The 12,427-nt window shown below is 39.7% G+C and overlaps 1 protein-coding gene across 2 annotated transcripts; it reads right to left on the reverse strand.

Annotated features, from left to right (window-relative positions):
• Window positions 1-3,085: 3,085 nt before the first annotated feature.
• Window positions 3,086-11,662, reverse strand: lyl1 (LYL1 basic helix-loop-helix family member). Of its 2 annotated transcripts, none has more exons than XM_044115019.1 (4): window positions 11,050-11,662; window positions 8,836-10,461; window positions 6,769-6,866; window positions 3,086-5,152 (listed from the first exon to the last, which is right to left on the reverse strand). In XM_044115019.1, exons 2-4 carry the CDS (start codon window positions 9,591-9,593, stop codon window positions 4,632-4,634), a joined length of 1,377 nt encoding a protein of 458 aa, XP_043970954.1. In that variant the 5' UTR covers window positions 9,594-10,461; window positions 11,050-11,662; the 3' UTR covers window positions 3,086-4,631. The 2 variants fall into 2 exon arrangements, with proteins under 2 accessions (XP_043970954.1, XP_043970953.1); XM_044115018.1 differs by having other exon boundaries at window positions 8,836-10,113; window positions 11,050-11,637.
• Window positions 11,663-12,427: the final 765 nt, after the last annotated feature.

Raw genomic sequence — 12,427 nt, forward strand, 5'->3', positions numbered from 1 at the left:
GGAATCGAACCCACGACCTTCTTGCTGCAAGGCAACAGCTCTACCAACTGCACCACTGTGCAGCCCCATTTTAAATCCACTTAGCTTTATTTAAAAGAAAAACATTACTAATTTCTTTTAGAAAAACCTTTGCATATTTCTTGAAACAGATTGTATGTTTTGCAAACTATATGTACATTTGGCAAAATGACCTGGACCTAATGCAAAATGACCTAATGCAGCACAACATCATGAATCAGCTGCAAAAGGTCACATCTCTCCAAAAACACTTCATGTATGCTTCAAAACTACCCAACCCTCTCTGAAGAGCATTACCAACAGGAAAGTCTACTGTAGAGCTGCCTCCATCATAGATCGCACCCACCCCCAACATGGACTATTCACACTCCTACCTTCTGGCCTGACGGCTCTCCTCCCCCCCTCCTGATTCCTCAGGCAATGGCCATATTTACATTTGAAGAGGGGATGCTAATTTGAGCCATCAGAGTCGTCAGTTTGGACTCAGGGTCTTTTGACCCTCTTTCGGGACTTCTAGGAGGAGGTTGAAATCCCTGGTAGTTCTAGTGTTAACCAAACATTCAGTGGTCCCGGTACACTGATCCTCCTCCTAAACCTAACCATTACCAGTACATGGATAACCCTAAACCTAACCTAAACTCAACTCACATCTGAGTCCTAAACCTAACCCCTAACCTAAAAACAGCACTTCTATAGGACCCGGGTTTTGGGTCCCATAAGGAGAAATCAGGTCTCACAAAGTAATTTTTGCTGGTAAAATGGGCCCTACACACACACAGACACACGCACACACCTACACACACACACGCCCCTACACATGCACACACATTTAAAACAAAAATAGGGGATTTTAGCATTTGAGGTGTTTTAGAATGGCAGCTCTAATCTTCAGTGTCTGAACAGAAGGCCTGCATTACAAACATGACAGGGCCTTTGCAAGGTGTCAGGAAATTTATTCTTTCCACCAGTTTAAAAGTCATTAAACGTGTGAACTATGTGGCAATGATGGTCAGTTTTATCACAAAAATGTTAGAAGCTTTCCGCTGTGTCATTCTAATACCCCGAAGCAGCTATTTTGTTTACGCAATATCCGAAAAGTGGCGTCCTCATTTGCATGCTGCAGTCCTGCCTGTGCTACCAAAAAATAACTGGCAGGTTAGTTGGCGCTTGGCAGATGAAATGAGGCCAGAGGTGCAGTATTTGTCTGGCATGGAGGAGAAGGGGTGGGGGCAGGAAACATTATCTCTGAGTCCCAGGCTGGCATGTGTGACCCTGCTTGACCCCTGTTTCAGGAGGAGAGAGGGTTAACACACTACCTGTCAAAAGGGGCAGGTTGGGATTTTTGAAAAAGTTTAAAGGCAGTTATAATATCCTACAAGGAGCAGATAACTCTCTTGGTATCTTTCGTTTAGTATAAATCCAGTTCAGTTGGACCTAAAGTTTTGGTCCTTTGCTAAAAGAGGCAAAGACCAAAGTGGACTTTTACTGTCCTAGAAAGACGTCAAGTCTCAAAAACACTAAATAGATTCTGATCAATTCTGTCTTATGAACTTTTAAACTATTGTCATGTTTGCTGTAAGTGGTTATTGAGAACGAGGCCAGTAGCAATTTACAAAAAAATGAGGCAGGAGAGAAGGTGTGAAATGTGAATACTGATAATGACACATCATAATGAGTCTCCATTTCTTATGTAAATAATTGAAAGCTTCTATGTAGAAAAACAAACAAACAAAAAACACCTAATGCAAACAGCTTAAAGGTTCATAAAACAGTATTTGCATAAACCTTTGTGAAGTTTGAGGAGTGAAATTGTTTTAAGATGCTGTGTCTTCTTGGTCTCTCAAATTATCCATTAACTGTGTCCTCTGGGACCAGGTATTCTGGATTTATATTAGATGAAGACATCAAGTGAATTTGTTACTACAGGTAGGATGCTCACTGCTTGTAACCTTTAAATTGAACCTGGCTTTTAAAACCTTGAACTTATCCCTTAAGGGTTCAAGCTGAGAAGATAACCTAAGTGAAATAAATTCAACAAATGCAGGTTCATGAAATTTCCTGTTAGCATCTTTTGTAGTTATTAAATTAAGCCAGGGTGCATAGCATTAAAAACTTAAAGCCTCATAATTATGCTGAGTCCAGCTCGTTACGGCACATAAATCCAATCTTAAAACTGCTTTGTTTTGTATGTGAGAATCCTTTAAACTCATAAAAATTGTGTGAGTGTGTCTGAGATTGCAGCCCCCCTCCTGTGGCATCTGAAAAAAGCAGGGTGGGGACAGAGCAACTTGGCACAGAAGAGCGGACAGATGCAGCTGTAGCAGTGTTGTGAAAGCTGCCCTTCCTGTTGTGTGATCCTGAAACTGGCTGCACAGGGTTTCCCAGAGCATCCTGGTGGGTTTTTTTTATTTTTTTTTTATTTGGGCCTACCTTTCTCTCATTCAGCGATCACTGCCCGTCATGCCCAAAAACTTCTCATCGAACACACACTCGCATGCAACCACCACCCCCTCCTTCAGGAAGCTTGTTGGCCATCAATGAGACAGCACTAACTGTAGCCGTTTCCTGGCCACTTGATAGAGCCACAGCTGAACCTCGGCCCGCAGCTTTTCGCTTTCCTCCTCCATGATGAACCCCATCTTTAACCACATCCCACATCCATCCTGACCTTTTTCAACCTCAACCGCACAGCCAAAACTGCCGCTCTCATAAATCTATGACCCTGCTGTGCAAAGGCACCTGTGGAGCAGGAAGCTTTATGCTTTCTCCAGCTAAATCTTGATGGTGTTCATATGTTGCAATAAACCTAGAAACTCAAGGACACATTGTCTGTGTTTAAAAAGAAATATGTTGAAAAGAATGAATATCTAGGATCTATATGTTGTTTAATCAAACAGTTGTTGCTTTTTGCAGTCAAATCTCACCGAGATTTCAGTTTACGGAACTTTTTTTTTTTTTTTTGGGAGGCTGAATGTTCCCTGAACTGAGCACAGCAAAAACATTTGGATGTGTTGAGAAATAGTGCTGACTGTGAGTCGTCTTCGGAGAGCAGTAAGAGGATGTCAAATAAGGAACAGCAGCGTAAAGCACACTTTATTATTGTCTGGTAGAAGTGTGTCACAACTTCAGGGTGGAACCATGGACCCGCTTCTTTTCAACAAGGACAGGAAGAACATTAACACAGCAAATTGTGAAGCATGCCATGAGCTTTTCTGCTGGTGCGATGAAGATTGTAACTGTACACGTAAACATCTAAGATTCAGATGGGAACAAAATACATTTATGCAAGACATTTTTGAGAGTTAAAACCATGTTTCCCATATTTTGTCAAAATAAATTAATTCCAAAAGAGGCAAGAAGTTACTGGAATCTATGTTGCCATTACTTGATGGAAGGTGGCAGTTCCTTGCAAAAGTATTCTAACATTTTCACAGCCTCAAGTGTCCATGCATTTCAATGTAGCATCCTAAGATAGAACATTGCAAAGTATTGCACTTGTAAAGAGGAGGAAAAATTATTTTCAAGGTATTCTATGAATAAAGCATTCTGAAAAATGTAGCATGCAATCTATTCATCCTCTGTGAGAAAGTAGTTTCTTTAACTATCTTTTACTGCAGGCTTTTTTTTTTTACTACCAATTCCTTTTTCTCAAAATAGTGCAAGCTCGTTCAGAATGGACAGAGAGCATCTGTGAGCATCAATTGACAATTCTTGAGTCAGATTTTTATCTATAAAAGGACTGGACTTTGACTTAGCCATTCCAATACTGTCTGCAGGGTGAACCCTCAGCCCCAGTCAGGAATCTTTTACAGCCTCTAAGTTTTCTTCTAGGATTAAGTTGTTTAGCTGAATTTATCATCCCATCAACTCTAACCAGGGTCCCTGCTGAAGAAAAAAAATCCTCACAGCGTGACGGTGACACCACCATGTTTTATCACGTGTGTGTTGAAGGCACTTTACTTCTCCACAACTTTCTCCTTGACACGTTTGCTGTATTTCTTGGTTTCATGATGCTATTAGTTTGTCAGCAAACATCGGAGGAACAGTTGTATTCATACTGACTTCTGAAGGCAGATCATTGGATTGTATTTTATCCAAGGAAATGAGAAATAAAGAGTCTGAATGCAAATATTATACTACAATTTTGAAAATTTTATGACAAAAACGTTTTGAAACCGCGTACTTGTTTCTTCAACTTCTCAGTAATGCACTGCTTCTTGTCGATTTATAATGAATCCCCATAAAACACATTGGTGTTCATGGTTTGAATGTGATGCCACATGAAATAGGGATGTTTACTTTTGCAGTGAACTATAGCATGCTCCAGGTTATTGGGTTGCAATATATTTTGATTGTTCTGTTAAATTTCATGGCTAAACTTTCCGCTAAGCAAAGGTTTATTTCATGCGCAACACTTCAAAATCAATGTTTGCACAAAAACACAAGCTATTAAGTATGAAATATCACCAAAATGGACATTTTATTCACACTACTTAGAGGCAGATTTTCAAAAACTGGATAATCAAAGGGGGGAAAAAATCTATTATTCTTGGCAGCTCCTGGTTTGTTGCATGTTACATTTTCCTCCCAGCGCCTCTACAGGTCTTTTAAAGTCACCGCTCATCATTTGTAGCAGCAACCATCCTAATCTGACCTTTAATTTTTCCCAGAATATCATGCGTTACCAAAGCGGTCTTCGCCCCAAAGCTCTCCTCACTGTCCGTGTCTCCATAGCAGCTGGACGTTGCTGGAGAGTTCACCAATGCAATGACTGAGTCAGCTGAATCTCTGTGGGCTGACGCCACAGCAGCGGGACGGGCTGCTGCGGGCGGGGTGTCCCTCTGAAACAGAGTCCTCTGACTGTTACCGTCCAACCCAGCAGCCCTGCTGTCATCCTCTGCTCGGTCCTCAGCGGAGTTCCTGCTCTTGTCTTGAGCCTGGTCGTTGAGCAGTGTGACCAGGAAGTTGATGTACTTCACGGCCAGACGCAGGATTTCGTTCTTGCTGAGCTTCTTGTCGGGCGGGTGCGTAGGAATCAGTTTTCTGAGCTCAGAAAAAGCCCCGTTCACGTTCTGCTGCCGCCAGCGCTCGCGACTGTTGGTGAACACCCGGCGGGCAAGTTTCTGAGGAGGGCCTGACAGAAACACAGGAAGGCCACATTAGTTAACAAGACATTGCATCCGTTTTTCAAAATTATGTGTAAGTGGTATGAAAAGACAAAGTTGGTTATTATTCATAAACAGGCACAATGAACAACCAAAACTTTAAAAGCACAATGAGTTTGTGTGTCCTGCTTGTTAAATTTCCCACTTTAAATAAATGATAGTTTTCTGTGCTGATGTAGTTTGACCAAATTGTAGTGACTCCACAAATACTTTTGCAAATGATATCCATAAATATATATAAAAAAAACAAAGCATTTAATCCAATTTTCTTTATATTCAGACTGAAAATCCCATAATTGTGCAACTTTCCAACATTTAGTGCTTTCAATGCAGGAAATATTAAAAAGCATTCTTTATATTTTTGTCTACTGTTACTGATAACTGCTAAATCATTCATAATCTAAATTTGTAATACTTGCTTTCAAAGTGTTTAATGTTTAAAGATACTATTAGACTGGTGTTAACTGGCAATGAGTAGTACAAGAAAACACCCTAAATTTTTAAGTCTTTCAATTAATTACCCAATGCTTTCCTAATTGAGTTATTCATTAGTCTTACGTTTATGTCCAGGACTTTTCACATGTATTATTCATGCACTTACTATTATTGAGGTAACATTGCTGGTTTTTATGTGTTTGTTTTTTTCCTTTACAAATTAAGGTCCTTACTTTCTGATAATGAAAACAACAGAAATGTGAATATGAATACTTGCTTAAAAGCTATTTGGAAAAACTAGCTTAACTTGACAAATGAACGCATATTCTGATTTGTTGAATATGACTGTACATGAACATTTCTCCATACTTATCACTATTTTCTCTTCACTTCAATCATAAGAAACACGGAGCATTTTCTGATATTATTACGTAAACTAAAAGAAACTAAAAGAAAAAAAAATAGATTAGGTTATCAAACTAGATCAAATGAAGCCTTCCTCCTCCTTTGATTTTTCATGCACCATATGCATTTTTTTCCAATTTAAGTCGAAGCTTAAGATACTCTGAAATCATGGACATTAAAAAGTATCATTAACTAAAGTTGCTTCAACATTGAATTCAGGCCTGTTGCTGGAAATGAAATACTGTAAAGTAACTCTGTAAGAGGGATTTTCTTCTCCTTGTGGAGTGGCGGTGAGATGCATTGAGAAATCTTGACCCACTCAGCTGTTCCAGCCTCATCAGGTCAGAAACCGAAGCACTTTTTTAGAAAATGCTTTATTGCTTTGATCCCTTTTGCATCTGCTTTGAGGCTAACGTAAAAGAGGTCGGTAGGTGAATCTTTGTCTATGTCTAGCAGATTGAGACAGAAAATGGCCAAAATAATAATAAATAAATAAACTAATTGCATTATGTGAATTTCTCCCTGGATGTGTACATTTATCTCGTAAATTTCATGAGTTCACTTTGTTTTTATTCTTATTTCATTAGTGCAAAGCCATTTCTGTAGATATTTAACAGGAATAATATTAAAAGGATATAATATTACATTTCATTTGTAACTTAAGGACCAGGTTCTCACATATGTCCAGTGGAAGTAATCTCTGAAAAATGCAAATAACTATTTCCAAATCATTACTGAAACTCACATTCGTTGATCTCCATCTCAAAATGAGAAGAGGGCCTCCTCTTAATGCGGATGTTGTTGTTGACACCATAGCTTCCCCCTGAGGGTCCCAGGTAGGAACTAAGAAATAAAAACACACATTAAACAATAAGCAACATAAATTATATGCAGCAGAGGTAAAAAAGAAAAAAAACAACACTTGGGATCCACCTATAATTTTAGATGCTGCTACATAAAGAGAGAGTGTAGTGAAGAGGCATTAATGAGGGTTTAATTATTATACTTTTATTAATTCATCCATTTATCCACTCAGTTCTCAAGAGTCTTGGTTCTCAGATAATTTTTCTTCTGCATGTTGAACTATTTAAACTAATAAAAAGAGTGGCAACTTCCTTATTCCCACACCAATTAGGACAGCCAGACTAGTCCACAGTGAAAAATAATCTACTTTCTTACTTAGTCGGCAGCAAAATTGAGGAAATTGTCCCTTGTGGAACAGAAACTAACGTAACAGGAGAGCTTGTAAACTGAAGACTTGGTGAGAATGACCAAACAGCTGTGAGTTGAAGAGATGTGCTGTGTTGCCTTTTCTCTGTGCAGTTCAGGCTCCTATCAATCACAGCGGGAAACTGTGAAATCCCAGCAGTTTGAGTTTTATGTAGAGCAGAAACTTGGCATTGTTACTGAGTGTGTTTATCATCAAAGCTTGCATCTCAGGTAGTTACGCTCAACTAGGGTTCATAATGTTGTGTTGGCAGTCTTTCTAAATTGTCCTTTTGTGTGTCATTATTGAAGGTGTATTGATAAATACATTATTTACAAGTTGTAGCAGCTTTCAGAGTTTCAGGCTTGATTTATCTATGATAAAACATCCTGGATATATAATTCATTTGTGTACTTTCTGATAATCTCACTATACAATTTGTAGTAGACAAAAGAGATAAACACAAAATATATTATCACATTATCTTAAGCATCTAAATAATTTCAGGTGAAACATCTGGAACATGTTCTAAAGGTGGTACAACTTGCAAAAGTAGAGAAAATAACAGTGGCAGAAATAATGCATGTATTTTTCCTGCTTTTTAATAAGAATCTGGAATAGGTTGTGCAGATTTGCGCTGAGCTTCCATCACTCTGATACTCCTAACTGAAGTAGAGTAAGAGAATTAGTGAGTCCACCTGTTTTAAAATTACTGTTAGTATGAATCCAGCTGTTCTGAGAAGGCCTTGGAGGTTTATTGAAGATTATTGCAGCACCATGATGAAGAAACAGAGCAGACAAGTTGAAGTTGTTGAGGGCTTTTAAAGCGGCGTTCAGTTATAAAACAATATTCCAGACTTGAGCATCTCTCAGAGTTCTGTTTAATCCATCAGGCTGCTGTCAGTCATGCACGCTACAAATCTGCTCTTTATGGGGAAGTGGAAAGAATAAAGCCATTGTTGAAAGAAAGCCATGCAGGGGAGGCAACAAACGTGTGGAAGAACGTGTTCTGCTTGATGAAACCAAAATAGAATTTTTCGGTCAACATGCAAGAAATGGTATGCATGCGTGTGTGTGTGTGTATAGCAGAAAACTAATACCGCACATTGACCTGAACACACCATCCTACCGCGGAAAGACGTGTTGGTCTCAGAGACATTGAGTTCCTGTAAAACTAACAACCCACCTGCTTGGAGCTATTATAAATGGAACATTGACCAAAATATTTGATGTGTACTGATGGTTTTAACAATGGCACTTGACAAAATGTAATGTGTGTTACTGTTTTTCATAACTGTTGACTATATGGTGAGGTGATGATGTTTTTATGCACTTTGAAATGCACAGATAACTGCTACACAAGTAAATTTGATTGATTAATTGATCATGCTGTGATGATGCAAACAATAATATTTTAAATCATGGCATGTTTTTATGCTAGAATCATTCTGTCCAGACTATATCTGTCTCATCGGACTGATGTTGAGCCCTCTGGAAGTGGAAGACTAACTCTGATGTACAATGTGTTCAATCTGAGGTGGTAATGAGGCAAAAAAAAAAGTTGGGAGTGACATACAGTACACAAACGCAAAAGTCAAATCTCACCTGGTGAGGAATGGATGTGTGGGGAGATACTGCTGAGCCAGGAGGGGCCCAGAAGGACCAGCGGAAGGGCCTCCAGGACTTCCAGGTAATCCTGACGCTCCAGGACTGATCATGGTCAAACAGGTCTGCTGGCTGTGCCGAATGTCCCTGTGGGGTCCGTGGATGAGGCTGGGAATTGGGTGGAGAGCAGTCAAAGGGGTGTTGGGGAGAGGCAGAGGGGGCTTGCTGTGACCAAGGCTGATGACTGGAATGTGTGGAGGAAGAGGAGACAGTGAGGATGATGAGAGGACAGCTGAGGTGGAAGTTGCAGGCGGAAGGGGGCACGGAGATGTCTTGGCTGGAGCAGGGAGGAGTGGCGGTGGGGAAGAAAGAGTCGGGGATCCATTTGTGGATGCAGGAGCATTAGAGGCAACGGTTTTTGATCCCTCAAGTTTTTCCATCTCGTCATCTTTCTCCATCTCCCTGGCAGTAGACTCAGGTGGTTCGTATGCACCTGCTTGGTGACTGGTTAACACTGTTGTTAGGATGATGGGAGATCGAATTGTGGCTGGAGTAGAGATGTTCATATGTTCATTTAGCTCAGCTTTATTTATGGGCTTTGGGCTTCTAGTGGGATCTGAGGACGTTGAAGGACTGTGCAGCTCCACGGATGCAGAGGACTGTGAAGAAGTAGAAGATGAGGGAGAGGAAGAGGAGGTGGGACGAAGGAGGTCAGGTGGGGAGGCAGGTGGAGCAGAATGTTTCAGTTTTTCCATCATGGTGCTAATGTCTTTGGAATAAAGAATCACTTATCAACCTCGTTCTTCTTTCAGAAAGTGTGTCTCTTCATCACATTTGAGATAATCTAATGGTTTCATGTTCATCAATAAGAGTCTGTAAAAGTGACATCCAATCTGATTGGTGTTCCAATTTCAGCAAGATGCTCTTTTGTGTTTTAGATGTTGTAACTTCTTGTGTCTGATGACTTCCTGGTCACTCTGCATTGCAGTCCTCACAGTGCTGAATGAAAGACTCACGTCTTTACAGCTGGATCCGGCGAAAACGTACAGCAGAGTTTGATCTAAATTTAATGTGTGTGTCTGTAAATTTCTTACAGTACATCCTGAGTGGCAAAGTTTATGTTCTCAACAAATCCCCAGTGACTGCTTTTCTTAAGTCTGTTCAGCTGTCTGTAGCGTGCGTGTGTGTGGGTGTGTGTTGTCTGAGGATGTGACTCAAAATCTCTGGAAAGATTTGAAATGGCCCAGATCCTTGAAGATTGGACTGGTATCAAAGAATCTGCCGAACAAAAGAAAGAATTTTTTTAAAAAAGTTACGATGCACTGTTTATATGCTTGAAAGGTCAGTTCTAGCATTGCTGTTACTAAAACTGTCTTCAAAATCACTTTGTTTTTCCTGTCATGCTGCAGCATTGATTGTGGTGAGGTTTTTTTTGCTGAATACTGAGGAAAATAGTTGTTCTACTATAAGGAGAAACAGTCATTCCCTCCACCCCACCCCTGCAGTGCAAAGTACTTCTAATTTTCAGGTTTTGCAATAGCAATTGTTCCTGTTTTGTCTTTTCTGGTCATCGTGACTTTAGTTCTGAGGAGTTCCGTCTTTCTCTGAGTTGTCTAGGGACGACTCCTGCAAGTGAATTCAAATGAAATCTCTTTACGCCGCCGTTAAATTTAAACATCATGCAAAAAATATATTAGTTAAAACAAGCTTGGTGGAAGCTGCACATACAGAGCTCTGATAATAATCTCCCTGTACTGTAAATAGTCGAGACCGGGTTTCTCTCATCATTTAGCTTCTTTTGTATTGCAACTCAACAGAACACTATTAAAATTAATGTTTTTCTTCTTTTTGGTGTTGTATATTTTTCTTTTCTTTTTTTTTTACATTTTATTATTAATATTTGTTTATTGTCTATAATAAATATTAATATTAGAAAGATACTTACGTAAAAAAAAAAATGCAACTTTAAAAAATTTTTAAAAACATCATTTTGAAGAAAAAAATCTAGATTTTTTTTAACAACAGAAATTCTCTCTTATAGCCCAAAATATTTTCATGGCAACAATATTTCACTGGAAGTCTTTTTGAACGTCCCACCTGTACCATATGGTGCGCTGAACACAACTTAATATTTCAAAAACAAACTGGAGACTATTTCAATTCTGACTACAACCCTAAAATTTAAAAGGTAACCAAAGTAATGTGATTACTCACTGACACATGTTGTGAGGTTCCTCGTCTGCCTGTCATGCAGAATCCGTCAGAGTCGAAATGATCTGTGAAGGAGCATGTTGAATGTGCGCAGCACTTAAGCGCCGTCTCCCTCCTCCCTCTGCACAGCCGCACTCCATGCAATCCTGTCAGCGTTCGCCTGTCAGTGTCTGAAGTCAGAACTGGAGCCAAACTGTCTGACATTACTCAAAAATGCCTTCCTACTGATGTGAATCCCCTTCACAACTCTAAATGATATTTAAGTGTTAATGTTGCAAAGTAACAGCTGAAGAGAAACAGACTTAACCTGAAGTCTAAGCTGAAGCATAAATATTTCTTTTTTTGACGAAGATGAATTCAAAGCATGAAGATTGACAGCTCTGGTCTTTCCTTCCCCCACTTTCTGTCCCTGTGTCACCCTCACCTATCTGTCTTTCTCCGTTCTGTCTATCCCAATCCCACTTCTTCGCCAAAAAGACACAATGATTTAGTTGGATGCCAGAGTTTTGGTACTGGCAAGGGAGAGGTGGGAGAGCGAAGAGAGGGGGGAGAGAAAGGGAGCCATGTTGCAAGGAGAGTTTTCCGCTCCCTGCTGGACAAGAGGATGTGCTAGTACAATGTGGTGGCTGCTGATAAGAGCCTCAAAAGCTGCCTGTGGTCTACAGATAAGGAACCACCACTCCTCCTATACCCCTCCACCCCCCAACACCAGTGCACACACGCACACACACGCACACACACACACACATGCACAAGCACGCCTACATGCATGTATGCACACAAACACGGTGCTGGACTGGTCAGTCCCAGGCTTTGGAAGGAGTTGGGCTGTTCGAGCATGTGCTGTATGTGCCATTGCACTGACATCACATTATAGTAAATAGAGACTGTAACGTTCAAAACATTCAAACTTGGGAAAATAGTTATAAAAAGTTCAACTGGATGTGTGAACAAAACCAAAATGCAACATATCTCTTATTTATTCTGAAGGCTTCAGGGGGAAATAAAGAGGAATGGCTTTTTTGTGAAAGTATGATGCAATCATTATACATATTCATTTCAAATCAGAAACCAGTTCCTTTCAAATGCTAGTTAAAATAAATCTCTCTTTTTTTTTTTTTTTTTTTTACAAATATGTAGCTCTGAGTCATTGGGGGTATCCTCTACTGCATCCAGAGATGTAATTTTTGTGTCATTTGTCTTTATAAAATCTAGCTTTGTCAGATTAGATGGGAAGCATGCTTAAACAGTAATTTTCAGCCTTTGAAGAGTTTCTTAGTTGAAATTTTAGGACTGGATTTTGGCATTGATTTGGTTGTAAGTTCAGTCTGGAAGGTGAACCTCCATAGCTCAAGTCTTTATCTTAATTCTTGAAGAAAAC

This window comes from Gambusia affinis, linkage group LG04 (genome assembly GCF_019740435.1).
Source record: "Gambusia affinis linkage group LG04, SWU_Gaff_1.0, whole genome shotgun sequence".
NCBI lineage: Eukaryota > Metazoa > Chordata > Actinopteri > Cyprinodontiformes > Poeciliidae > Gambusia > Gambusia affinis.